This window comes from Rhinatrema bivittatum, chromosome 7 (genome assembly GCF_901001135.1).
Source record: "Rhinatrema bivittatum chromosome 7, aRhiBiv1.1, whole genome shotgun sequence".
In the NCBI taxonomy this organism is placed as follows: domain Eukaryota; kingdom Metazoa; phylum Chordata; class Amphibia; order Gymnophiona; family Rhinatrematidae; genus Rhinatrema; species Rhinatrema bivittatum.
The window spans coordinates 304770990-304797198 of record NC_042621.1 but is presented as its reverse complement, the minus strand read 5'-3'; the positions used below and the strand labels follow the sequence as shown (position 1 = coordinate 304797198).

General features: G+C 55.8%; 1 protein-coding gene across 5 annotated transcripts in view; it reads left to right on the top strand.

Annotated features, from left to right (window-relative positions):
* The window catches only part of SFXN4 (sideroflexin 4), a 52480-nt gene that overhangs the window by 17862 nt on the left and 8409 nt on the right, over positions 1 to 26209 (top strand). For 2 of the 5 annotated variants that reach the window (XM_029610514.1, XM_029610516.1), the window contains 5 exons: positions 2305 to 2358; positions 2444 to 2503; positions 3807 to 3875; positions 4422 to 4512; positions 9538 to 9653. In XM_029610514.1, coding sequence (XP_029466374.1) covers positions 2305 to 2358; positions 2444 to 2503; positions 3807 to 3875; positions 4422 to 4512; positions 9538 to 9653 — 390 coding nt within the window. The remainder of the gene's footprint in view (positions 1 to 2304; positions 2359 to 2443; positions 2504 to 3806; positions 3876 to 4421; positions 4513 to 9537; positions 9654 to 26209) is intronic. The other 3 variants (XM_029610517.1, XM_029610515.1, XM_029610518.1) reach the window with 3 other exon arrangements.

Below are 26209 nucleotides of genomic sequence, written 5' to 3'. Positions count from 1 at the left end.
CAGCCCAGCATTCTTCTGGCTTTAGCTATCGCCTTGTCGCATTGTTTCGCCGACTTCAGATCATTAGACACCATCACCCCAAGGTCCCTCTCCTGCTCCGTGCACATCAGCCTTTCCCCCCCCATTGAATACAGTTCATTTGGATTTCCACTCCCCATATGCATGACTTTGCACTTCTTGGCATTGAATCTCAGCTGCCATATCTTCGACCACTCTTCCAGTTTCCTTAGATCCCGTCTCATTCTCTCCACTCCTTCCGGCGTGTCCACTCTGTTGCAGATCTTAGTGTCATCCGCAAAAAGACAAACCTTACCTTCTATCCCGTCCGCAATGTCGCTCACAAAGATATTGAACAGGACCGGTCCCAACACCGATCCTTGCGGTACACCACTTAAAAAACCGCTCTCTCTTCAGAGAAGGTTCCATTTACCATCACACATTGTCTTCTGTCCGTCAACCAATTTGCAATCCAGGTCACCACCTCGGCACTCACTCCCAAGCTTCTCGTTTTATTCACCAGTCTCCTGTGCGGAACCGTATCAAAAGCTTTGCTGAAATCCAAGTATATGATATCGAGCTCTCTTCCTCTATCCAATTCCTTTAGATCTGTTAGTGATAGATTCCTTTAGATCTGTTAGTGATAGAAGGAAGTGCAAAAGTGTCATTGTGAGACTCAGAGGTGAAGAGGAGGAATATGCAGAGGCTGATGAGGAAAAAGCAGGATTGCTTAACAAATCTTTCTGTTCAGTGATCACTGTGGAAGGTGCTGGAGCAGGACCCCATAAAACAAACACAAATGAGATTGAAAGTGAGGTAAACCTCAGTCGATTTTCAGATCAGCGTGTTCATGAGGTGATAGGCGATGGGGCCGGATGGGATACATGCGAGGGTAGTAAGGGAGCTTGGAGACTTTCTTGGCAGCTCGGCCCAGTGTCGGGGACACAGAGTTACCTCTGGTCACGCAGACGGGAACCCTTCTGCCTGCCGGTCGTCCTGCTTGGTTCTGACTCCCGATGTAACCGCTGCCAAATAGCACCCACTACTTATCCATACACTGTAAAGTGACACAACTGTGCGTACTCCTTCAATAAAAGATATCTTACCGAGGAAGGAGGTGGTTTCGTATATTGTTAAGAATAATCATGAACCGCCTCCTCCCTGCTTTTTGAAAGTCAGTGGTAGTGTATGAAGAAATGTTGACCACAATACGTCTACTCCCTTTTTTCTCATATTGAGGAACTATGTTCTGTTATACTCCATCTCCTCTCCGCGAGGAACCTTGGTTTTTGTTTACATCGTTACCCCCTCTCCCAGTTTTGACTTCCCTGTTAAAATGTAATTTTCCAAACTTAACCTGTTTACTGTAAACCGACATGATGTCCACAACGAATGCCGGTATATAAAAATGTTTAAATAAAATAAAATAAATGTAATATACCCATCAAAAAGAGTACATCGTAGCCGTGGTGTGAGAACCAGCGTAAAGCAAAACCTGCGCGCCTCCGCCAGCGGTGCCCTGAGAGCCGGCGTCCGGCGGTCCCCGACACGGCCGGGCAGTAAACGCTCCCGCATCCCGGCCGGAGGAGACGCCGTTAAAACGGCTGCGTCTGCTTAGTCACAGGGAGGCTCCTGTCGCCTGGGGGCTTTCATTCTGGCTTCACATCTTATTTCCAGCTTGTTCAGAAAGCTTTTCGGGAGTCCCGATTACCCAGTGCACTTCAGACACTTTTTTTAGCAAGTGCTTTGGGTTTTGGTTGGTTTTTTTTTTTGTGCCCCATGACGAGAGAGGCCTCTCCGTGCGTCCTCTCGTTAAAGAAGCGATGGGGAGGGAGGGGGGTCTGAAGGCAGCTTTCTCACTTGTGAAGGAGTTATTTTTTAATAAATGACTTAGTTTTGTTGTTTTTCCTGCAGTATTGGCCTATGTTTTACTGATGGGGGTGGGGAGAGAGACCGGGGAGGATCCTGGGAATGGTGAGAGGGTTTTGCAGTGGGGGGAATCCTGTTTTTTTTCTCTCAAGCTTTGGCTAGCGTCAGAAAGGCCTGTGGCGTCCGTGGGGTGAATAGTGGGAGCTTCAGCCGAGGTAGCGCAGGAGCAGCGTTGGGCGTTCAGCTCCCTGTAGGGAGAGATTCATTCACCTCTCCCCCCCCCCCGAGATTACCGGAGGGGCAGTTTGGATATCCAGGCCCGGAGACCCCCCCTCACTGTCTAACTCTGTCGTGCTCAGTCCCAGACTGTAAGCTCTTTGGGGCGGGGGCATTTGCTGGAACGTAATTTTCATTCCCGCTTTTTGTCCATTGTGCAAGGTTGTTGGCTCTTTCCTGCCCCACAAGAAGGTGAAGCTGGCGCTCTGCTGGCAGGTGAGAAGCCTCTGCTCTCTGATTCATCAGCCGCACAGGACCTGTAGCACTGTTGGACTTTCTTTTCCACTTTTATTTTCTGCAGTTCATCTTCCATTTGTACAGCGCTGGCTTCAATGCAGCAAATGGCAACGCCACATCCGTGGTAAGTCTCACCCTGGGGGATAGGAGGCAGCACACACAGAGGTGGGAGCCGGTCACTGTGGGGGGGCTGAGGGGCTGGGAGCAGGTCACTGTGGGGGGGCTCTGGGGGAGGGGCCGCTCTCCCTGTGCTGAGGGCGTGGGGGGGCTCTGGGGGGAGGGGCCGCTCTCCCTGTGCTGAGGGCGTGGGGGGGCTCTGGGGGGAGGGGCCGCTCTCCCTGTGCTGAGGGCGTGGGGGGGCTCTGGGGGGAGGGGCCGCTCTCCCTGTGCTGGGGGCGTGGGGGGGCTCTGGGGGTGGGGGCCGCTCTGGGGGGCGGGGGCCGCTCTCCCCGTGCTGAGGGCGTGGGGGGGCTCTGGGGGGCGGGGGCCGCTCTCCCCGTGCTGAGGGCGTGGGGGGGGCTCTGGGGGCGGGGGCCGCTCTCCCCGTGCTGGGGGCGTGGGGGGGCTCTGGGGGCGGGGGCCGCTCTCCCCGTGCTGGGGGGGCTCTGGGGGCCGCTCTCCCCGTGCTGGGGGCGTGGGGGGGCTCTGGGGGGAGGGGCCGCTCTCCCCGTGCTGGGGGCGTGGGGGGGCTCCTGGGGGGAGGGGCCGCTCTCCCCGTGCTGGGGGCGTGGGGGGGCTCTGGGGGGGGGGTCACTCTCCCCGTGCTGAGGGCGTGGGGGGGCTCTGGGGGGAGGGGCCGCTCTCCCCGTGCTGAGGGCGTGGGGGGGCTCGGGGGCGGGGGCCGCTCTCCCCGTGCTGAGGGCGTGGGGGGGCTCGGGGGAGGGGCCGCTCTCCCTGTGCTGAGGGCGTGGGGGGGCCCGGGGGAGGGGCCGCTCTCCCTGTGCTGAGGGCGTGGGGGGGCTCTGGGGGAGGGGCCGCTCTCCCTGTGCTGAGGGCGTGGGGGGGCGCTGGGGGGGGGGGCCGCTCTCCCTGTGCTGAGGGCGTTGGGGGCCTCTGGGGGAGGGGCCGCTCTCCCTGTGCTGAGGGTGTGGGGGGGCTCTGGGGGAGGGGCCGCTCTCCCTGTGTTGAGGGCGTGGGGGGGCTCTGGGGGAGGGGCCGCTCTCCCTGTGCTGAGGGCGTGGGGGGGCGCTCTGGGGGCGGGGGCCGCTCTCCCTGTGCTGAGGGCGTGGGGGGGGGCTCTGGGGAGGGGCCGCTCTCTCTGTGCTGAGGGCGATGGGGGCCTCTGGGGGAGGGGCCGCTCTCCCTGTGCTGAGGGCGTGGGGGGGCTCTGGGGGAGGGGCCGCTCTCCCTGTGTTGATGATGTGGGGGGGGGCTCTGGGGGCGGGAGCCGGTCGCCCCGTGCTGATCATTAATTCCTCCCCCCCCAGGAGAAAGCCTTCCCGCAGAAGCAGGCTCTGCTTTGCATCGGTGCCGTCTCTTTCGGAGCTTGTTCAGGGGTGAGTGAGCCCAGGTATCAGAAATCAGGAGGCTGTGGCTTTTTCTTTATACAACGTAAGATAACCTGAGTTCCTGCGGTGTTTGGATGGTGCTTACGGTGTGTGAAAATGTATTGCTCGCAGGGTCAGAGTTAAGATGTGCAGGTATTGTTTAAGCCGTTGCTTCCAGATGTGCCAGGTGCTGGAGCAGGCCACAGCTGTGGCACTCTCGCAGCTGTGGCACTCTCGCAGCTGTGGCACACTCGCAGCTGTGGCACTCTCGCAGCTGGCACGATCTGGGCGCGCCCGGCTTTCCCGAGGGCTCTGTACCCAGCCCCGCCCGGCCCGCCCCCGCCCCCGCCCCAGACGCACACTGCCTTCTGGTATCTGAAGACCGGGAGGCAGGCCCTGACGTCTTGAGAACCCCGGGGAGCAAGCGCGCTCTGCTACCCCACAACTTCCTGAGGGTCATAGCTCCTCTGGCCACGGATACGGTGGGATGGAGGCTTGCAAGTCTGGCTTTTTCCCCCCTTTGACGTCCTCTCTCTCCTCCTTTTGTTCTTCCAGGCCACTCCTCAGATCCTGCTCAGTCGGTACAGTCTGCATAAACCAGCTCTGCAGACCTTCTTCAGGAGCCTCTTACCTGTCCCTCTCCACAGTGAGTAACGGGTCGGGTGCATGCACAGACCCGGCCTGCACTTTCTCCAGGAATTCGATTAGCGGGAATGCCGGACATGGCGCCCTTGGACTTCAGTAAGATTTTGGGCACCAAAATAAACGGAGGAGCCTGGGGGTGGGTCCTGCGATGGAAAGCAGTGGAGCATGCTGGTAAATAGGTCATGCAAAGGAAATGGCTCATCGATGGCGTGCCGCCAGGATTAGTGCTGGCTCCAGTGTGAGTCAATGTGTTCAGAATTGCCTGTTCTGCGTAGACGGGGGGGACGTCTATCTCACAATCGCTGTGCAATCTCGCACTGTGATTCCCTGCTGGGTCTCGCTCTGCCATCGGCCGTTCGGTTCTATAGCCCCGCCCCCCCCCCCCGAAACAGCTGACTTGAGCCAGGACCTCGCTCCTCCCTGTGGCCCTCACTGCTGTTGCCTTTGTGACCAAACGTTGCTTCTCTGCCAGGACCCCCTCGGACGTTACTGCCTCAGGCCTCCGAACCCTTCAGCTCCTGACAGATCACAGAAGCGTTAATAGGGAAATATTTCTCACTTTGTGGTTGACGTTACGATCTGCAGCAGGGATGTTCTTATCAGATGATGCAGAAGATGAGTGATCTAAGAAAGCTGAGTGGTCAAGTGTTGGATGGGAAGGGCCGTGGGCAAAACTAAAAGGAGATATCATGAGGGCAACTCATCTTTCTGTTAGGAAAGTAAATAAAGGGAAGAGGAAAGAGACCGTTAGGGTTTTCTAAAGAAGCAGCTGAAAAGGTGAGGTAGGAAAGGTTAGCGTTCATAAACTACAAGAGATCACAGAAAGAGGAAGACCGGCGATAAAATCTGGAAAGGTTAAGAGAAGCTGAGAAAGTAGTCAGGAATGCAAAGATTCAGATGGAAGAGAAATAGCAAATACAATAACAGGGTACAAAACTTTTTTTTAGATCTGTTAGTGATAGAAGGAAGTGCAAAAGTCTCATTGTGAGACACGGAGGTGAAGGGGAGGAATATGCAGAGGCTGATGAGGAAAAGGCAAAATCGCTTAACAAATATTTCTGTTTGGTGTTCACTGTGGAAGGTCCTGGAGCAGGACCCCATAAAACAAACACAAATAAGACTGGAAGTGAGGTAAACCTCAATTGATTTTTGCAACAGTGTTTTCCTGAGGGGCTAAATTAGATAAGGTGATGGGGCCGGATGGGATACTCTCAAGGGTACTGAGGGAACTTAGAGATGTCCTGGCAACTCCGCTGGTGACCTTTTCAGTGCTTCCTTAGAGTCTGGAGTAGGCCTGGAGGACTGGAGAGGGTCGGGTGTGGTTCCTGTACATAACAGTGGAAGTAAATAGGAGACTGGGAACTACAGGCCGGTCAGTCTGACCTCTGTGGTGAGGAAACTAATGGAATCACTGCTAAATCTGAGGATAGCGCAGCTTCTGGACTCCAATGGATTGCAGGTTGAGAATTCCTGAGGTGATTTCCGTGGTCCCTTGGTCTGGTAGCAGGTTTCAGCCGGTGTGGACTTAACTGAAAGGTGGCGGGTGCAGGAAGCCGAGCGAGGCGCTGACGGCCCATGCCCTCTTCCCCCGCAGCCAGAGACCTTCTCTGTACTCACCAGGCAAGGCCGAGCTCCATTAAGCTTATACAGAGACTTAGGAAGAGGTTTTTGGTTGTGCAGGGCTTCCTACCTCCTGCTCTCCGGGCTCGGTGCGCCAGTCCAGTGTTCATCCCGCTCCATGGGAGGTCGAGGGACGTGGGCAGCCTGGTGGGTTGAGCGGCCTCCTTAGACTAGGCCCCGCTCCAAGGATGTTCGCTGCGCACCGCGTGGTTAGGCCGCAACAGCATTTCACGCGCTTTCTAAGGCTGCCCTCTACTTGATTGTCGGTCCGGCATGGGCATGTGCTGTGCGCCCAGGTTGTGCAGCCAGTTTTGGGACGCACAAGTTTTTGCCTTGCAGTCTGTGCCCTTGTTAAGCGATGCCTTAGTGGCCACTCCCCTTCCTCTGCACACAAGTAGTACTGTTTTTTGGGCGCTTATTTTTGGGCGCCTAGGTGTGTGAATCCTAAGTGTTGGACGCATAATGTTTTTGCACTAAGGTTGAGTGCACATATGAAAAAACCCAAAACAGCGAGACGCATGCCTCCGGCTGCCGCTCAGTGCACTGTTGGCCAGAATGGCGCCTGCACCTAAGAAGCCTAAGCCTCTTTCTCGCTGCTCTGCTTGTCATATTCGGGCATCTCAGCCAGGAGTGCCCGCCGATTTGTGCCCGCACTGTTTGGATGCTCAGGGAGAATTGTCTTCCTCTGATTTCACTAAGCCTGGTTCTTCCCAGCCGGATGTGGGTCTGGGTAAAGATGACTCGGGTGCGGCGCCTAATTTTGGAACTCCCCTAACTGGTTCCTCAGCTCAGTGAAATCACCTCAGGTATCTCCTGGGTAGAATTTTTCCAGGGGTTGCAATGCTTTGTTCAGGTGCAGTCCTCAGGCCTGTCCAATGCTCCCAGAGCAGAGGTGCAGGTAGGATCCTTGCTTGGATCTTCTGTCAAGGGCCGGAGTATTCCTAGAGCGGCAGCGGGACCTCTGGATAGGGATCCGGGTGGCATGGATGATGACGTTGATCCTGACACTTTTTAGGATGGTGAAATTCCTCCAGGGTTAGAACCGTATAGAACTGTGCTATGGTTCTTTCATAGAGATGAACTGCCAGCTCTGATCTCCCAGCCCCCACAGGTTCAGTGTCTGAGCCGAAGAGAAATCCCATTTTGGTTTCCTTGCGTAAAGCCTCTTGTTTTTTCCCCGTGATGGAGGCCATGCGAGAATTGGTTGATCTTGAGTGGGGCACCCCAGAGGCTAATTTCAAATGGGGTTGGGTTTTGGAAGACCTATACCTCTGGATCCAGTGGTAAGAAAGCGCTTACGTTTTCCAAAAGTAGATGCACTTGTGTGTGCAGTCTCCAAGCGGACCACTATTCCTGTGGAAGGAGGAGTGGCCTTGAAGGATGGTCATGATAAAAAGAATGAGACTATCCTTAAGCAAGCATTTGACCTTGCAGATCACTTCTTGTTGCTCCTTGGTGGCTCGCCTTTGTTTGCTTCTCTCCCAGGAGGTTGATGACATCAGACACGATCGCTTGCTGAAGGGAGGGAGCTCCCTCTGCTCTTTTGGGGCGTGCGCTGGTTCTTTCTCACGTCCCGCAGTGTGAGTGACACTTTCGAGGCAGGCAGCTGCGGGCCTTGGTCTGCAGGAGCTTTGGTCCACCAGCGGGTGGCAGAGTGGGATTCCTTTTCGGTGGGTGCCGTTTTTGTCGGAGCTCTCCCGCGGTTTGCTGCATGGCGCCAGAATCCAAGATGGCCGCATGCCACACTCTCTCTGCGTTAACTGCGGGTCGGGAGAGGAGGGCCCCTTGGGAGGGGCCCGCTCAGTTAGGCTAGGCCTCCTGCCTCTGCCTCTGAAGTCGAGGCTTCTGACCTTGTGGTGCCGGGGGGATTCCCCTCCCCCCTTTCCCCTATGGAGCTGGTTTGCCCGCCTCTAGACGACGCTGTACAGCCCGAGCCCCCACAGAGGGTGGGGGAGCAGCCTGTGGACTTCTCGCCTGAATTTGTTCTGCTTCTTCATTAGGCTTTTTTGGCCAATCAGAGACCTGGAATTAAAAGGACAGCAGAGCCATCAGGTGGACCCATCCAGCGGGGGATCCAAACGTTCTTCTAAGGATCCCCTGCGGCCCCTGGGTCTCTGTCAGGCGCGGGGTGACCCGGCCTCCAGCAGGGTTGCTATGGGGTGCTGCAAGGTGGCCCCCCAGACACGCAGGGGACTGACCCGGGATCTGATCCCTCCCCAGACCTGGGAGATCCCGACACGGATGACCCAGCCTTGGATGGATTCCCAATCCCGGAGGGGGATGACCCTCGAGTTGTCCGGCTGTTCAAGCTGGAGGAGCTGCGCCCGTTGATTCCCCAAATTTTAGAAGAGTTGGGGGTTAAGGTCTCCCAAGAAGAGTTGAAAAGTGAGGGAATCGACCCGGTGCTCGATGGTCTGCGGGGGCCGACAATCGCCTTTCCCCTGCCCAAGAAGATCAGCAAGTTGGTGACAAAGGAGTGGGGCTCTCCTGATTCCGGCTTGAAAGTGGGCCGAGCGATGGCTGAAATTTGCCCCCTCTCTCTCTCTCTGGAGACCTTGGACCTTCTGAAAGTGCCACGGGTGGATGCGGCCTTTTCGGCAGTCACGGAGAAGACGACAGTCCCGGCGGCTGGGGCGGCTGCTTTGAAAGACATGCAGGACCGCACACTGGAAATTCAGCTGAAGCGTTTTGTTTGAGGTCTCGCGCTCGGCCTGCGCGCGGCGGTGTGTGCCAGCGTGATGCAGCGCGCCCCTCTGTGTTGGGTGCAGAAGGTTGCGCAGGCGGTGGCAGCGGGCGACTCTTTGCCCTTGAGGCGGGAGTGGCTTATGTGCCGGAGGCTGCCTGTGATTTGGTTCGCACCTCTGCGCGCGGTACGGTTTCCTCTGCGGCGGCTCGCAGGCTGTTATGGCTACGCAACTGATGGGCGGACTTGTCCTCTTAAGGTGCAGCTCCGTAATCTCCTCCTCAAGGGAAAACTCCTGTTTGGGGAGGATTCGGACCGAGTTGGTGAAGTTATCGGGGGAGACTAAGGGGGCTGCCGGAAGGTAGGAAGCAGAGTAAGAAGGTTTTTCCTTCCTGAGCTCGTTTTAGGGATTCTCGGCGTTTTCGTTCTGGTAAACCTGTTCCTCCCCCCTGGGTCCAGGCAAAGCTCTGGTCGTCCGCAGTCCTTTCGTGGAGGTCGTCGGTCTCCCGGAGATGGTACAGGTCAGGGGTCAGGAGGCGTTAAGCCTCCTCAGAGGCCTAGGACCAGTGCGGGTGCTAGAGCCGTCCTCTGAGAGATGCATGGGGTAGAGAGAGGCGGGTAGCAGCAGTAGATTAGCAAGGTGGGGATTTTTCATTTCTTGATAAGAAATCAGAGTGCGCTGTTTTTTCTCATAATAACCCTCTGCCCTTCTCCCCCCCATAGCCCTCCTGAGTGCCTTTAACCTGGCAGTCGTTAGAGCAACAGAAGTTGACAATGGGATCCAGGTTGTGGACAAGGATGGCAGTGTCATAGGGGTGTCGAAGACGGCCGGAGCAAAGGTGAGACATTGTCTGTCTTTCTCAGTTGGCCCGTCCCCCCCCGTGTCACGCAGTATTCTCCCTTAAATAAAAGCCCGCTTATTTCAGCCTCTCAGGTGCTCCTTTTATTTAGTGAACTGACTCACACTCCCTTGTACCGGTGCTCCTGCTGCAAGCTGACTATAGATGTTGCATCGCTAGACATCTTACATAATGTGCTTCCACACACACACACACACACATGCATGTAGAGATCAGAGGTGGGCATGTTAGAGGCGTGGATGGGCACAGGTAGACATCTTACATAATGTGCTTGCACACGCACACACATGCATGTAGAGATCAGAGGTGGGCATGTTAGAGGCGTGGATGGGCACAGGTAGACATCTTACATAATGTGCTTGCACACACACACACACACACACATGCATGTAGAGATCAGAGGTGGGCATGTTAGAGGCGTGGATGGGCACAGGTAGACATCTTACATAAAATGCTTGCACACACACACACACACATGCATGTAGAGATCAGAGGTAGGCATGTAAAAGGCGTGGATAGGCACAGGTAGACATCTTACATAAAATGCTTGCACACGCACATGCACGTAGAGATCAGAGGTGGGCATGTAAAAGGCGTGGATAGGCACAGGTAGACATCTTACATAAAATGCTTGCACACACACACACACACATGCATGTAGAGATCAGAGGTAGGCATGTAAAAGGCGTGGATAGGCACAGGTAGACATCTTACATAATGTGCTTGCACACGCACATGCACGTAGAGATCAGAGGTGGGCATGTTAGAGGCGTAGATGGGCACAGGTAGACATCTTACATAATGTGCTTGCACACACACACACGTAGAGATCAGAGGTGAGCATGTTAGAGGCGTGGATGGGCACAGGTAGACATCATACATAATGTGCTTGCACACGCACACACATGCACGTAGAGATCAGAGGTGGGCATGTTAGAGGCGTGGATAGGCACAGGTAGACATCTTACATAAAATGCTTGCACACGCACACACATGCACGTAGAGATCAGAGGTGGGCATGTAAGAAGCGTGAATGGGCACAGGTAGACATCTTACATAATGTGTTTGCACACGCACATACACACACGCACGTAGAGATCAGAGGTGGGCATGTAAGAGGCGTGGATGGGCACAGGTAGACATCTTACATAATGTGCTTGCACACACACACACATGCACGTAGAGATCAGAGGTGGGTATGTTAGAGGCATGGATGGGCACAGGTAGACATCGTACGTAATGTGCTTGCACACACACACACACACATGCACGTAGAGATCAGAGGTGGGCATGTAAGAGGCGTGAATGGGCACAGGTAGACATCTTACATAATGTGCTTGCACACACACACACACATGCACGTAGAGATCAGAGGTGGGCATGTTAGAGGTGTGGATGGGCACAGGTAGACATGCTATGTCAGAGCTAGACGAGCCAGCTTAATGGATGTATGGATTGGTGAGAGCCATTTCCTGCCTCCTAGCTTTTATTGAATCAATTATGACTACTCAACATTTTAAATAGTGCTACAAGGTGGGTGCAGCTGCAGACACACGGAAGAGACAAGTCCCTGTTTGTGGAGCTCACAGTCTAGCTGACAGATGGACATTGAGGACAGGGTCAGGGATCTTTGCCAGAGCCATGGGTACAGGCCCAGGGAAGGGGATGCAGGTAGGTTCATTTGACTTCTGCTAGTTCAGGTGACTTGCATGCAAACATGGCTTCTGTAGTGCGGTCAGGATGCCGGGCCTACGTTTTCTCCTTCCGTTTCTCCCACGAGGTTGCACTGAGGAAGATCATCTTTGGTTAGATTGTGTATGCCGAGAAGGACTTCCCTTTCAGGAGGCCCCTGAGTTGGAGGATCCTAGCTTGGTTTATTGCTCCCAAGGGCCTGCATGATATGGGGGCTGGGTACAGAGATGCCCCCTGCTGGTAGGTAGGAGAAGCTCAGCCTTGGAGGCAGCTTCTCAGCAGGTTTAGAGATGGCGAGAGAGGAGGATCTTCGCATGTGACTGGTCCCTCTGTCAGGTGAAGCAAAACAGAGTGTTGTCCTGAAGTTTAAATTGTGCTGGTTTGCATTTTTTTTATGTAAACAGAATTCCCTGTACGTACCAGGATCAGTCCAGGACACCTGGGTTGTGACTCCGCACCAGTAGATGGAGACAGACTAAAACTTGTGGGCGGAGCCATATATGCCCCTGTGCCAGTCACAGCCCCTCAGTCTTACTCTGTCTCCAGTAGATGGTGCAGGTCCGGTCACAGCCCTGCCTGCCCTGGTTCTGGTACTCCGTCAGGGTCGGTTCTTTTGATTTCGTTAGGCCAGTTTAGGCTACGGTGTTTTCTATTTGGGAAATTTTTTCTAAATTGTCACTTAGGTCCCTTCGCCCTGCCTCCCAGGGGGGTTGTGAGGTTCTGAGGGGACCACCCCCCCCTGGTTGAGGCCGCTGCTAGGGTCGAGGACCCAGCTGGCCTAGTAGCAGCGTCAGGGGTGACACCGGGGAGCCCGGTTCACTCACCCCTGCTGGATTAGGGCTCCAGGACCGTGGACAGCGACAGGCTTTTTTGTTAAAAAAAAAAAAAAAAAAAAAAGGTTTGTTTTTTATTTTGTGCCGGCTCTCTCTTGCTTCGCGTCGCCGCTCGCAGGGGGGGCGCCGCCGACTGGGGGAGGCCGTTCGAATTTTTTTCTTTATTTTTCGTCGCTCCTGCTGCCCCGTTTTCGCGCCTCTTCGCCGGCATGCCTCGCGGCTCCGTCTGCCGGGCCTGTGGCTCGGCGCGCGCGCGTCTTTCGCGCGACAGTCTGTGCGCGGCCTGCATCCCGGGCGGAGAGGGGACGTCTGGGGCGCCTCGGGGGGCTCGTTTTCGGCCCGCGCGATCGCCTTCGCGCGGGGGGGGCGCTGCAGAAAAGCCCCAAGAGCTTTTCCCGCTTAGCGCGGGAGTGGCGGCCATTTTGGCCACGGGCCGCGAAATGGCGCGGGAAACGGCAGGGCCTTCGGCCTTGCCTCCCGCGCTTTCCCCGCAGCGGATCGCGGTCGGAGGGGGTCCCTCGGGGGACACAGGGTCCCCGGGGAGTCCCGCTGATTTTTCCTCGGACTCGAGCTCCCTTTCGGAGGACCTTGCGCTTTTGTTGCGCAAGGTCCTGAAATATAAAAAAAGCAAGCGCGGCCGGAGTGAGGCTCGCAGAGCTCCACCGCAGAAGAGGTCCAGGAAGCCTTCGGGGGTCGCGGAGGGGCCCCAGGGCGCCTCGCGGGGGAAGCGGCCTCCACGTGGCGTCCCACAGGAGGCGGACACCGATTCTTCCCCCGAGGAGGACGCTGATTCCCCTGAGGAGACCCAGAAGGAACCCAACGATGTGGGAGCGGACGGCTCCGCTACGTCCGGCGTAGCAAAAGGCTCACAGGCAGTTGAAGGAGACGATCCCAAAGTGGTCAGGCTCTTCCGTAGGGATGAATTGCCACCTTTAATTCCAGCCATTATCCAAGAACTGGGAATAAACCCTCCTCCGGCGGTGGTTCGTCAGGAAGCGAACATGGATCCGGTCCTGTTAGGCCTCACGGGACCAGCAGTTGCTTTTCCGTTCCATTTTTCTTCAACAGACATCATGTTCAGGGAATGGGACACTCCGGAGTTAGGGTTGAAGGTCAGCAAGGCCATGGACAAACTTTACCCGCTCCCGGAGGATGCGCTGGACCTTCTCAAGTTTCCCAAGGTGGATTCGGCGGTTTCGGCGGTTACGAAGAGATCTACTATCCCGGTTACGGGTGCGACAGCCCTTCGGGACCTTCAGGACAGGAAGCTGGAAGTACAGCTCAAGAAGATTTTTGAGGTTTCAGCGCTAGGAATTCGGGCCGCCATGTGTACGAATTTCGCTTTGAGAGCTGGCTTACGCTGGGCTCAGGTCCTTCAAGCCAATGCGGATCTTTCGGCAGACGAGGCAGCGCAAGCGGATAAGTTGGAAGCGGTAATAGCATATGGCGCAGATGCACTCCACGATCTGCTGCGCACTTCGTCTAGATCCCTGGTGGCGTCTGTCTCGGCGCGCCGCCTCCTGTGGCTACGCAACTGGGCGGCGGATGGCTCTTCTAAGGCTCACCTCGGGGCGCTGCCATTCAAGGGTAAATTGCTGTTCGGCAAGGAATTAGATGACTTGATGGCTTCCCTGGGGGAAAATAGGGCTTTCAGGTTGCCCGAAGATAGATCCAGGTCGCGGCCTTCCTTTTCAGCCAGGTCCCGCTTTCGTGGGCCCAGGAGGGCGCGGCCTCAAAGGTCGTCGGGGCACTCGTTCCGGTCTTCCTCCTCCCGTACCCCACAGTGGCAGCAGCAGCAGCAGCAGTCCTTTCGTGGGAGGCGCTTTGGTAGACCAGGGGGTGCCCTGGCCATCACGGCGCCCAAATCTTCACAATGAAAGGGGGTCGGCCCTTCTCCCGCCGCAGCCTCAGCACGCCGTTCCCAACGTCGGGGCGCGGTTGCTGTCGTTTTTCGAGAGATGGGCCGGAATAACGTCGGACCAGTGGGTCCTCACCGTGATAAGACACGGCTACGCATTAGATTTTGCTCGCATTCCAGTGGACAAGTTCCTGGTCTCACCCTGCAAGGCTCCCGAGAAGAAGGCGGCGGTGCTAGACACCATCCGCCGCCTAGAGGACTTGGGAGCTATCTCCCCCGTTCCGGTCAGCCAACGAGGAACGGGCCGTTACTCCATTTACTTCATCGTTCCAAAGAAGGACGGCACGTCCCGACCAATTCTGGATCTCAAGGGGGTGAACCGATGCCTTCGCGTTCCTCGCTTCAAAATGGAGACGATCCGGTCAGTCATCGCTGCGGTCCGGCCAGGCGAATTCCTGGCCTCCCTGGACCTCACGGAGGCGTATCTTCACATAGGCATCCAGCCGTCGTTCCAACGCTTCCTCAGATTCTGCATTCTGGGTCGGCATTACCAGTTTCGGGCGCTCCCCTTTGGGCTCGCAACGGCCCCTCGTACTTTCACGAAGGTGATGGTCGTGGTGGCGGCGCAACTGCGCCGAGAAGGTCTCCTGGTCCATCCATACCTGGACGATTGGTTGATTCGGGCGAAGTCCGAGGGTCAGTGTCGGATGGCGGTGGCCAGGGTCCTCCATCTGTTGCAGTCCCTGGGATGGGTGGTCAACTTCAGCAAGAGTCATCTGACACCCACGCAGACCTTGGAATATCTGGGAGCTCTTTTCGACACGAAGCAGGGCAAGGTGTTTCTGTCCCTCGAACGGATGGTCAAATTGCAAACTCAGGTACACCGCTTGTTGTCTCTCCGCCAACCGCGGGTCTGCGACTACCTTACGGTCCTAGGGTCTATGGCTTCCACGCTGGCGCTGGTGCCATGGGCGTTCGCTCATCTGCGACCCTTACAGTCATCCTTGCTTTCCCGCTGGAAGCCGGTCTCGGAGGATTTCCACTTACCGCTTCCTCTAGCGGGACACGCGAGGTACAGCCTGCGTTGGTGGCTGGACCCCAGTCATCTTTCCGCCGGAATCTCTCTCCTGGTGCCCAGTTGGACAGTGGTGACCACGGATGCCAGCCTCTCCGGTTGGGGAGCGGTCTGTCTAGGGAGCTCAGTTCAAGGCCTATGGTCAGTGTCGCAAGCCCAGTGGTCTATCAATCGCCTAGAGACCAGAGCGGTCCGTCTGGCCCTGCAGGCTTTTCTACCTTTGCTGCGGGGAAAGGCAGTCCGAGTGTTGTCGGACAATGTGACCACCGTGGCATACATCAACCGGCAGGGGGGGACCCGGAGCCCCCAGGTGGCAGAAGAAGCTCAGCGCTTGATGGCCTGGTCGGAGCTACATCTCAGCAACCTCGCAGCGTCTCACATTGCGGGAGTCGACAACGTGCAGGCGGACTATCTCAGCCGTCATCGTCTGGATCCCGGAGAGTGGGAGCTGGGGGACGAAGCGTTTCTTCTCATTTGCGAAACGTGGGGGGTGCCCCACATGGATCTGATGGCCACGTGGCACAACGCGAAGGCCCCGCGATTTTACAGTCGACGACGAGAGCGGGGGGCAGAAGGCGTCGATGCGTTGGTGCTTCCCTGGCCGACGGATGTGCTGCTCTATGTGTTTCCCCCGTGGCCGATGATCGGCAAGATTCTACGGCGCATAGAGTTGCATCCGGCCAACGTGATCTTGGTGGCACCGGAGTGGCCTCGCCGGCCGTGGTTCGCAGACCTCGTACAACTGGCAGTAGCGGCACCCCTTCGGTTCCAGGGAATGGCGGCCCTACTCCATCAGGGCCCCGTCTGTTTGGAGGATGCGGATCACTTCTGTCTCGCGGCATGGCTTTTGAGAGGAATCGACTGAAGAGAAAAGGTTATTCAGATGCGGTGGTGGCCACGCTACTGCGTTCCAGGAAGCAGTCGACGTCTTTGGCTTACGTCCGTGTCTGGGTCGTCTTTGAGGACTGGTGCGTGCAGCGAGGGGTGGACCCCACTTCGGCTTCTGTCGCTGAGGTTCTAGCGTTCCTTCAGGCGGGTCTGGCCAAAGGTCTGGCGTGCAGTTCCCTACGGGTCCAAGTGGCGGCGCTGGGGTGTTTGCGAGGTAACTCCCTGGCGCTTCACCCGGATATTGCTCGTTTCCTTCGGGGTGCTAAGCACCTTCGCCCCCCGTTACGTCTTCCTTGTCCGGCTTGGAACCTCAACTGGGTTCTCTCCGCTCTATGCACGGCGCCGTTTGAGCCCTTGAAACGCGCGACTCTTAAGGATCTCACTTTAAAAACGGCATTCTTGGTGGCGATTGCCTCGGCACGGCGTGTTTCCGAGTTACAGGCCCTGTCCTGTAGGGAACCTTTCTTGCGTATCTCCGATTCGGGGGTTTCCTTACGGACGGTTCCTTCCTTTCTTCCGAAAGTGGTCTCGTCTTTTCACGTGAATCAATCGGTGGAGTTGCCCGCTTTTGCGTGCGGAGACTCCTCTGCTACCGAAGAGAGGGAGTTACGGAGGCTTGACGTGCGGAGATCCCTCCTCCGATATCTGGAGGTCACTAATCCGTTTCGGGTCACAGATCATCTGTTTGTCCTGTTCTCTGGACCAAAGAAAGGAGCTGCAGCGTCCCGCACAACGATCGCTCGTTGGCTCAAGGAGGCCATTGGTGCGGCGTACTTGGTGCGGGGAAAACCTCTTCCCGTGGGGCTGCGGGCTCACTCGACTCGATCTCAAGCAGCGTCTTGGGCGGAAGCTTCTCAGGTGTCGCCTCAAGAGATTTGTAGGGCGGCCACCTGGAAGTCGTTGCATACTTTTATCCGGCATTACCGGCTAGATGTCCGGGCTACCGATTCCGGGGGTTTTGGAGAGAGGGTACTCCGAGCGGGACTCTCTGCTTCCCACCCTCAGTAGGTTGCTCTGGTACATCCCAGGTGTCCTGGACTGATCCTGGTACGTACAGGGAAAGGAAAATTAGTTTCTTACCTGATAATTTTCGTTCCTGTAGTACCAAGGATCAGTCCAGGATCCCGCCCGCAGTGCTGCGCTGAAGTAATGGAGAGTCCGCTCTGTGTTTTGCTTTGCTCTGTTCCGCTTGTTCGCTCTCTCGGTTGGAGAGTCCGTTTCCAGAAGGGGTATTTCTTTCCCCGTTAGTTAGCGGTATCTAGTTTTGTTTACTTCTCTGGTTGTGTTCTACTTTGACATTCCGTAAGACTGAGGGGCTGTGACTGGCACAGGGGCATATATGGCTCCGCCCACAAGTTTTAGTCTGTCTCCATCTACTGGTGCGGAGTCACAACCCAGGTGTCCTGGACTGATCCTTGGTACTACAGGAACGAAAATTATCAGGTAAGAAACTAATTTTCCTTTAAAGTTCAGCATTCAGATGGAGCATGCAAGCCTTATTTCAGGACTAGTCACTTCCCCCTTATGAGTGCAGGCCTGGTCATGCCCTTCTTCAGGGGCTCCATATTCACAGTCCTTAGACGTAATATCACTGACCCTTGACTGGACATTCTGCAGCCCCCCATTCCCACTCTCAGGAGTGACCCCTGGCCTTCTACAGGCCAGGCTGCCATAGCTCATGTGCACAGTAATTTCACTCACAGGTAGAGTTGCCTTCAACAGCGCATTCCCAGTATATACCCTCATCTGTCCAGACTCCTGGGATTTGCCTCCCCACCAGCAGATGGAGACAGAGAAAGTTTCACTGACACGGTACATAACCCATTCCCTGTACGTACCCGGATCAGTCCAGACTCCTGGGTTTTGCCTCCCCACCAGCAGATGGAGACAGAGAAGTTTTGACTGACTCTGCCCTGTACCCTGAGGTGCCACCCACATTCTGTCAGTATTTCTCTGGCTCCAGCAGATAGTGGAGGTGCAAAACCTACAGTCTGTAGTTAGTCTTTAGTTTAAAAAAAAAAAAAGGGGGGGGGATAGTTCTTCGAGGGACTTTAGCTAGCTGTACTATCTCTTTAAATAAATAAATAAAGACAAATTTATTGCCTTTGCTGTGAAGCCTCCCAGAGGGCTGGCAGGTCCTGAGGGGACCATCCTCCCTGGTATTGAGGCTAGTGGAGCCGGGGGTCGAGGATTTTGCTGCGCTGCTCCCCTAGTCCAGTGAGGTGATACCAGGGAGCCCGGCTCACTCTCCTCACAAGGGACGGGACCCGCGTTCTTCAGAGTTGCCGTCCAAAGTTGCCGACAGGTTGTAAAAATAAAACCGAATTATTTTGCAGCGCCCTTTCTTTTTTTTGTGCCTGGCTCCTCTATCGCAGCGTCTCTATTTCGGCTGCCATTTCCCTTTGCCGGCTCTGTTTTCTTTGCTCCGATGTCGCGTGGTGCAGCCTGCCAGGCCTGTGGGGATGTGCGCTCGCGCGTCTCACACAATGGTTTGTGCTCGGCTTGCCTCCCGGGGGGGGGGGGGGGGGGGAAGGCACTTCAGTTTCAGGAGGAGGTGGCGTTTCAAGGCCTCGCCGGGAGCCCCCTTAGAACAAGCTCCTTCTGTCCGTGACAGGATTCTTCCTCTGAGGCCTCGGAGCCGGAGGATATGGAGCCAGGGTCCCGACCTCTTCAGGGCGCAGCTGTGGAGGAGGACCAGAGTCTTTCTGCCATTACCGGGCATGTGGTGGAAGGTGATGACCCTAAGGTGGTCCATCTCTTCAGGAAAGACGAGCTTGGCCTGTTTTTTCCCGAAATTTTGGAAGAATTGGGGATTGATTCCCCTCAGGAGGACTCCCGCATGGGCTCGATTGATCCAGTCATGGTGGGTCTCCGTGGTCTGACCAAGTCCTTTCCACTTCACCTTTCAGTCACGGACTTAATATATATGGACTCATAGATGCCGGGCGTGCTGTAAAACAAATTGCTGGTACATACCTTAATGTAGATCAACATTCAAGTTACTTGCATTAAGACATTGTTCCCTGTACGTACCGGATCAGTCCAGACACCTGGGTTGTGACTCCGCACCAGCAGGTGGAGACAGAGTAAAACTTGACGGGCTCCCTACATATAGTAAGGTGCCACCCACAGCCCCTCAGTCTTTCTCTGTCTCCAGCAGTTGGGGCAGGTCCACCCACAGTCTCTGGGATCCCTGGGGTTCAGTTAGATAGTCAGGGAATAGATAGGAAAAAAAAAAACCATATAAAGATAAAGAGGATTCCCTTTATTATTTAAAAAAAAATAAAATAAAAGAAGAAGAAATTTTCCTGACGCTCCGGTTGGAGGTGCCTCCCAGGGGGGTTGTAGATCCTAGGGGGTCATCCTCCCCTGGTAGAGGCCGCTGCTGGGGTCGAGGACCCGGCCCCTCTGGCAGCAGCGTTAGGGGGTGACACCGGGGAGCCCGGTTCACTCACCCCCGGTGGAGCCCGGAGGCCTTCAGGACCGTGGACAGCGGATGAAGTAAAAAAAAAAAAAAAAAAAGGTTTATTTATTTTTTCTGCGCCGGCTCTCTCTCGCGCGACGGTGTGTTCAGGGGCGTTTTTTTCTTGGGTTTTATCTCCCGGCCGAGATGCCTGTGGGGTCGGCCTGTCGCGCGTGCGGCTCCGCGCGCACGCGAGTATCGCAGGACGGGATGTGCTCTGCCTGCCTCGCCGGAGGCGAGGGACCGTCCGGGGGCGATCGGGGGGGTCGGACCCGGGCGTCCCGTTCGCCGCCGCGCGTTGCTTCACCTCAGGAGGGAGGGCCGGATCCGTTCCCGCTTAGCGCGGGAACGGCGGCCATTTTGTCGACGGTCCACGAGGCGACTAGGAGGGCCTTGGATCATAGCGCCCTGCCTCCTCCTCTCTCTCCCCAGCCTCGGCGGAGGCGCCTCGGGGTATCCCCGAATCGGCTGATTGGGGCTCGGAGGGGGGGCACTCAGACTCGGAAGAGTCTTTTTCGGAGGATTTTAGTTTTTTGTTAAAGAAACTAGCGAAGTATCAAAAGGAGCGGCGCAGGCACGGGAAGGTGCCAGGAGCTGCAGATGGACGTTCTCGCTCCCGCAAGAGGTCGGCCCGCCCTAGGGACATATCGGTGCCCCCGAAGGACAAGCGTCCGGCGCGAGGAGCGCCCCAGGACGCGGATTCGGAGTCCACTTCCTCGGAGGAGGAGCGTTCAGTCTCGGGGGCGCCTGGAGGGCCTGAGGGGCCCGATGATCAAGGTCCAGCGCAGCCGGGCGCGGGCAAGGGCGCGCTGACGGGGGATGGGGACGACCCCAAGGTCGTCCGCCTCTTTAAGAGGGAGGAGCTTTCCCCTCTCATTCCGGCGATTCTCGATGAAATTGGAGTGGAGGCCCCACCGGTGGAAACCCGCCAAGGGCCTAGGATGGATCCGGTGCTTCTGGGGCTCGCGGGCCCTACGGTAGCGTTCCCTTTTCATTTTTCTGCGTCCGACATTCTTTTCCAAGAATGGGACACCCCGGAGCTGGGCCTCAAGGTAAGTAAGGCCATGGATAAGCTGTATCCTCTGCCGGAGGATGCGTTGGAGCTCTTACGGCTTCCTCGTGTGGATGCCGCCGTGTCGGCTGTCACCAAGAGGTCGACCATTCCCGTCACAGGCGCTACGGCGCTGCGGGATGTACAGGATCGGAAGCTGGAGGTGCAGCTCAAGAAAGTTTTCGAGGTGTCAGCCCTGGGAGCCAGGGCAGCTATTTGCAGCAATTTTGCGTTGCGGGCTGGGCTCCGCTGGGCCCAGACATTGCAAGCAAATGCGGGTCTCTCAGAAGGGGAGGCTGCTCAGGCGGACCTTCTGGAGGCGGTAATCGCTTACAGCGCTGATGCCATGCACGATTTGCTGCGCACCTCGGCCCGGGCCATGGTGTCTGCGGTTTCAGCGCGTCGTCTTCTCTGGCTCCGAAACTGGGCGGCGGACGGTACGTCTAAGGCTCATCTCGGCGCTTTGCCTTTTAAGGGGAAGTTGCTGTTTGGAAAGCAGCTGGATGATATCATGCAGTTCCTGAGTGAGAACAAGGCTTTTAAGCTACCGGAGGACAGGCCACGTCCTAGACCCAATTTCTCTGCACGGAACCGTTTTCGAAACAACCGTCGCCAGAGGCCGCAGAGGTCAGCTGGGGCAGGTCAATCCTTCAGAGGAGGAACTGCCAGAGCTTTGACCTGGCCTCAGTCCTTTCGGGGGAAGAGATTCAACAGGTCAGGGGGAGCCTCGGCGGGATCCGGGGCCAAGTCGGCCCAATGAGACGCAGCTGGTTCGTTTCTCGGCGAGGGCTCAGGAGGCCGTGTCACTGGTGGGAGCGCGCCTCGAGCTTTTTTACGAGGAATGGACCAAAATCACTTCGGACCAGTGGGTGTTAGACATGATAAGACACGGTTACGCGTTAGAATTTGTACGTCTCCCCTGGGACAAGTTTCTCGTCTCCCCCTGCAAGGCCGTAGCCAAAAGGGCCGCCGTACGGGCAACCCTCCAGCGTCTGGAGGCGCTGGGCGCCATCACTACCGTTCCGCCAACGCAACGGGGCATGGGCAGGTACTCCATTTATTTCGTGGTTCCAAAGAAGGACGGAGCGTATCGTCCGATCCTCGATCTAAAGGGAGTAAACCGGTGCCTTCGTGTTCCCCGGTTCAAGATGGAAACAATTCGCTCGGTGGTGGCGGCGGTTCGCCCGGGCGAGTTCCTAGCGTCCCTGGATCTGACGGAGGCGTATCTCCACATAGGGATCCAGCCAGCCTACCATCAGTACTTGCGATTTTGCATCCTGGGCAAGCATTTCCAGTTCAGGGCTCTTCCCTTCGGTCTAGCCACGGCTCCACGCACCTTCACCAAGGTTATGGTGGTGGTGGCTGCTCAGCTCCGACGGGAAGGGCTCTTCGTTCACCCTTACCTGGACGATTGGCTCATTCGGGCCAAATCCGAGATGGAGTGTCGGCAAGCGGTGGCCAGGGTTCTGCAGCTCCTGCGGTCGCTTGGTTGGGTGGTCAATCTAGCCAAGAGTCACCTTCAGCCCACCCAGAGGTTAGAATATCTGGGGGCCTTGTTCGACACCAGAGAGGCCACGGTATCCCTGACTCAGGACAGGGTCCTCAAGCTCCAGGGACAGGTGAGGCGGTTGCTAGCCCTACGATGCCCTTTGGTCCGCGATTACCTGATGGTCTTGGGTTCCATGGCGTCGACACTCGCCTTGGTGCCCTGGGCTTTTGCTCATCTGCGACCGTTACAATCAGCGTTACTTTCCCGCTGGAGGCCGGTCTCGGAGGAGTTCCTGCGTCCGCTGCCTCTCACGGACCGCGCCAGGGCCAGCCTGCAGTGGTGGCTCTGCCCCAACCATCTGACGTGCGGCGTTTCTCTGATCCTGCCCAACTGGACGGTGGTCACGACGGATGCCAGTCTCTCGGGTTGGGGAGCGGTCTGTGGGGGGCGCTCGGTGCAGGGTCTGTGGTCAGCCCAGCAATCGCAGTGGTCCATCAATCGGTTGGAGACCAAGGCAGTGGCGCTGGCGTTGCAAGCTTTTCTGCCGTGGATACGGGGCCAGGCGGTACGAGTCCTGTCGGACAACGCCACCACGGTAGCCTATATCAACCGTCAAGGCGGGACAAGGAGTCAGCAAGTGGCGGAGGAAGCGGCTCAGTTGATGTGCTGGGCGGAACGGCACCTCAGCAGCATTGCGGCGTCACACATCGCCGGCGTCGACAACGTACAAGCGGACTTCCTCAGCCGGCACCGGCCGGATTCAGGGGAGTGGGAGCTCCCGGAGGTAGCGTATCGTCTCATCTGTGCCAGGTGGGGTCAGCCACGTCTGGATCTGATGGCCACCGCGCAAAACGCAAAGGCCCCGAGGTTCTTCAGCCGTCGGAGGGAGCGGGGCGCGGAAGGGGTCGATGCGCTCGTGCTTCCTTGGCCCACGGACGTGCTGCTCTACGTGTTTCCCCCGTGGCCTCTGATAGGCAAGGTGCTCCGACGGATCGAGCTACACCCGGCGGCGGTGATATTGGTGGCGCCGGAGTGGCCACGACGTCCGTGGTTCGCGGATCTACTGCGGCTGGCGGTGGAATCTCCGCTCCGTTTGCGGGGAGACGCGACCATTCTGCGGCAGGGACCCGTTTGTTTGGAGGACGCGGATCACTTCTGTCTCGCGGCTTGGCTTTTGAGAGGGCGCGCCTGAGATCCAAGGGGTACTCCGAGGCAGTGATCACCACTTTGTTGAGGGCTAGAAAACAGTCCACGTCTTTGACCTACATGAGGGTCTGGACGGTCTTTGAGGACTGGTGTAGTGCTCACGAGGTGAACCCCATTCGGCCGGAGGTGCCGGAGATTCTCTCTTTCCTTCAAGAGGGACTCTCGAAGGGACTGTCCTGGAGTACCCTGAAGGTTCAAGTGGCAGCCCTTGGCTGCCTTCGAGGAAAGGTCCGGGGAGTGTCCTTGGCGGGCCATCCAGATGTGACGCGGTTTCTGCGGGGGGCAAAGCATCTCCGTCCGCCGGTCCGGAATCCGTGTCCCTCCTGGAACTTAAACTGCGTGCTTTCGGCTCTTTGTGGGTCGCCTTTTGAACCGGTCAAGCGTGCGACGTTGAAGGATTTAACATTGAAAACAGTGTTTTTGGTCGCTCTTACGTCCGCGCGTCGGGTCTCGGAGTTACAAGCTCTTTCTTGTAGAGAACCGTTTTTGCGTTTTACAGAGACAGGTGTCTCACTGCGGACTGTCCCCTCCTTTTTACCCAAGGTGGTGTCGTCCTTTCACTTAAATCAGTCAGTTGATCTTCCTGGGTTTTCGGCCATGGATCCTCAGGCCAGAGGATCGAGGGAACTGAGGAAACTCGATGTCCGTAGGATTCTGCTTCGTTATCTGGAAGTTACGAATCCTTTCCGGGTTTCCGATCACTTGTTTGTCCTCTGGTCGGGGGCTCGTAGAGGATCGGCGGCTTCACGGGCCACGATTGCGCGTTGGCTCAAGGAGGCGATTGGTTCGGCGTATCTTCTGCAGGGCAAGCTGGCACCCAGGGAGCTTCGTGCCCATTCGACGCGGGCGCAGGCCACGTCTTGGGCCGAGGTTTCTAGTGTGTCCACACAGGAGATCTGCAGGGCGGCAACGTGGAAATCGTTGCACACTTTCACGAGACATTACAGGCTTGATGTCCAGGCGGCTGAGGCTCAGGGTTTTGGGGCGAGTGTTCTCCGAGCGGGACTCTCTGCTTCCCACCCTCGGTAAATAGCTCTGGTACATCCCAGGTGTCTGGACTGATCCGGTACGTACAGGGAAAGGAAAATTAGTTCTTACCTGATAATTTTCGTTCCTGTAGTACCACGGATCAGTCCAGGCTCCCGCCCGTCTGTGTTTGTAGTCTTCTGTTAGAAAGAGAGAGAGTCTGCTCGGTTGCTTATTTGGCCATTGTAGTTTGCAGTTTTGCACGTTGTGTTCATGGTTCTGAAGGTTTTCGGCTCCAGCTCAAGGGGCTGTTGTGAATTGGCCTCATGTTGGGGTTTTTTTCTAGTTAGCTAGTTTTTGGCTTTATCTGGCTTTGACATTACGTGCGACTGAGGGGCTGTGGGTGGCACCTTACTATATGTAGGGAGCCCGTCAAGTTTTACTCTGTCTCCACCTGCTGGTGCGGAGTCACAACCCAGGTGTCTGGACTGATCCGTGTACTACAGGAACGAAAATTATCAGGTAAGAACTAATTTTCCTTTATTTTCTTTCTGTGTTTTATATTCTAGCTTTGGAGTACATTTTGTAACAGTCCCTCCCGACACAGCCTTCTGGCGAAACACGAGGTCCGTATCAGGGGACCTGTTTTGAAACTCATTTTGTTTATAGAGGATGACCTATGGAGTTGCCTTACTGAGAAAATAATAAAAAGTAAAGATTTGATTTCATCATAAGCTGATTAATATATGGACTGAGTTTATTTTCTGCATCTCCTCTTTGATGTGTGGCTGATTTTTGGAATGCAGTCTTTTCTCTCCATTTTGTGTTTTGTGAACCCAGCAATGAGCCATTTAATCCTCTTTCAAACTTTGGAGTATCCGGAAGCTCAGTTGGACATGCTGGTGGAGAGAGTGTTTTTCACAGAGAGAGATTGCTGCAATTGCAGAATCAGATTAGGCTTCTGCTGGAACTTTCAGTGCCCAGGGTCTGGGAATATTTACAGGTCCTGGGTTCTATGACATCAACATTGGAATTAATATATTGGGCGTTCACTTCATATTTATTTCCTGCCTTATCTTCTTTCCAGCTTGTTGCAAGCTTCCAAGTTCTCTTCCCTGTTGATTGTAACTTTGACTCATTCCTACCTACTGTTTATCTTTCGTTTACTTGAATAGTTACCCCAGTTTTATTCTTGTTAATTGTAAACCGATCCGATATGGTTATTTACTATGAAGGTCGGTATATAAAACTGTTAAGTAAATAAATAAATATACAGTCTCTGCAGGGGGCTCTTCTCTCCCACTGTCATCCTTTATTGGAAGAGTTTCATCTTCCTCTTCCGTTACAGGTGGGAAGCTAGGGACAGTCTTTTATGGTGGCTTACTTGCACCAATCTCGAGGTGGTGTGGAATTGGTGGTTCCAAATTGGGTAATAGTCGCCACTGATGCAAGCCTCTCCGGATGGAGGGCAGTGTGGTAAGATCAGTCAGCGCTGGCCCAGTGGTCGAAACAGGAGGCCTCATGATCTATCAGTTGGTTAGAGACAAGAGTGGTGCATTTCGCATTGCTTGCTGGTCTGCCAAGGTTACACAGCCATCCAGTACAGATCCTATCGGACAATGCGACGACGGTGGCTTACATCAACCATCAGGATGGAACCAAGAATCAGGCAGTGGCTTGAGAGGCCCAGGAGTTGATTCTCTGGACAGAGCAGCATATGGAGTGGCTGGCAGGATCTCACATTGCCAGAGTGAACTATTTATTTATAGGATGTAATAGAGCACACAAGCAAACAGATCAGGATAACAATTGAATCAAGTACTTGGGGGGATACTAAAGCCAATCAGTCAATACATTGCCTCCATTGCCAGTAAGTCCTCCATACGGTGTTGTAAGTCCCACGTTTCTTCAATAAAAAGAAGGAAATATTTTCCATTATTGCAATGTCTGCTACCACCGACTTCCAATGATCAGTTGAAAGGGTCAACTTCCAGTAGTAGGCAATGATAATGCA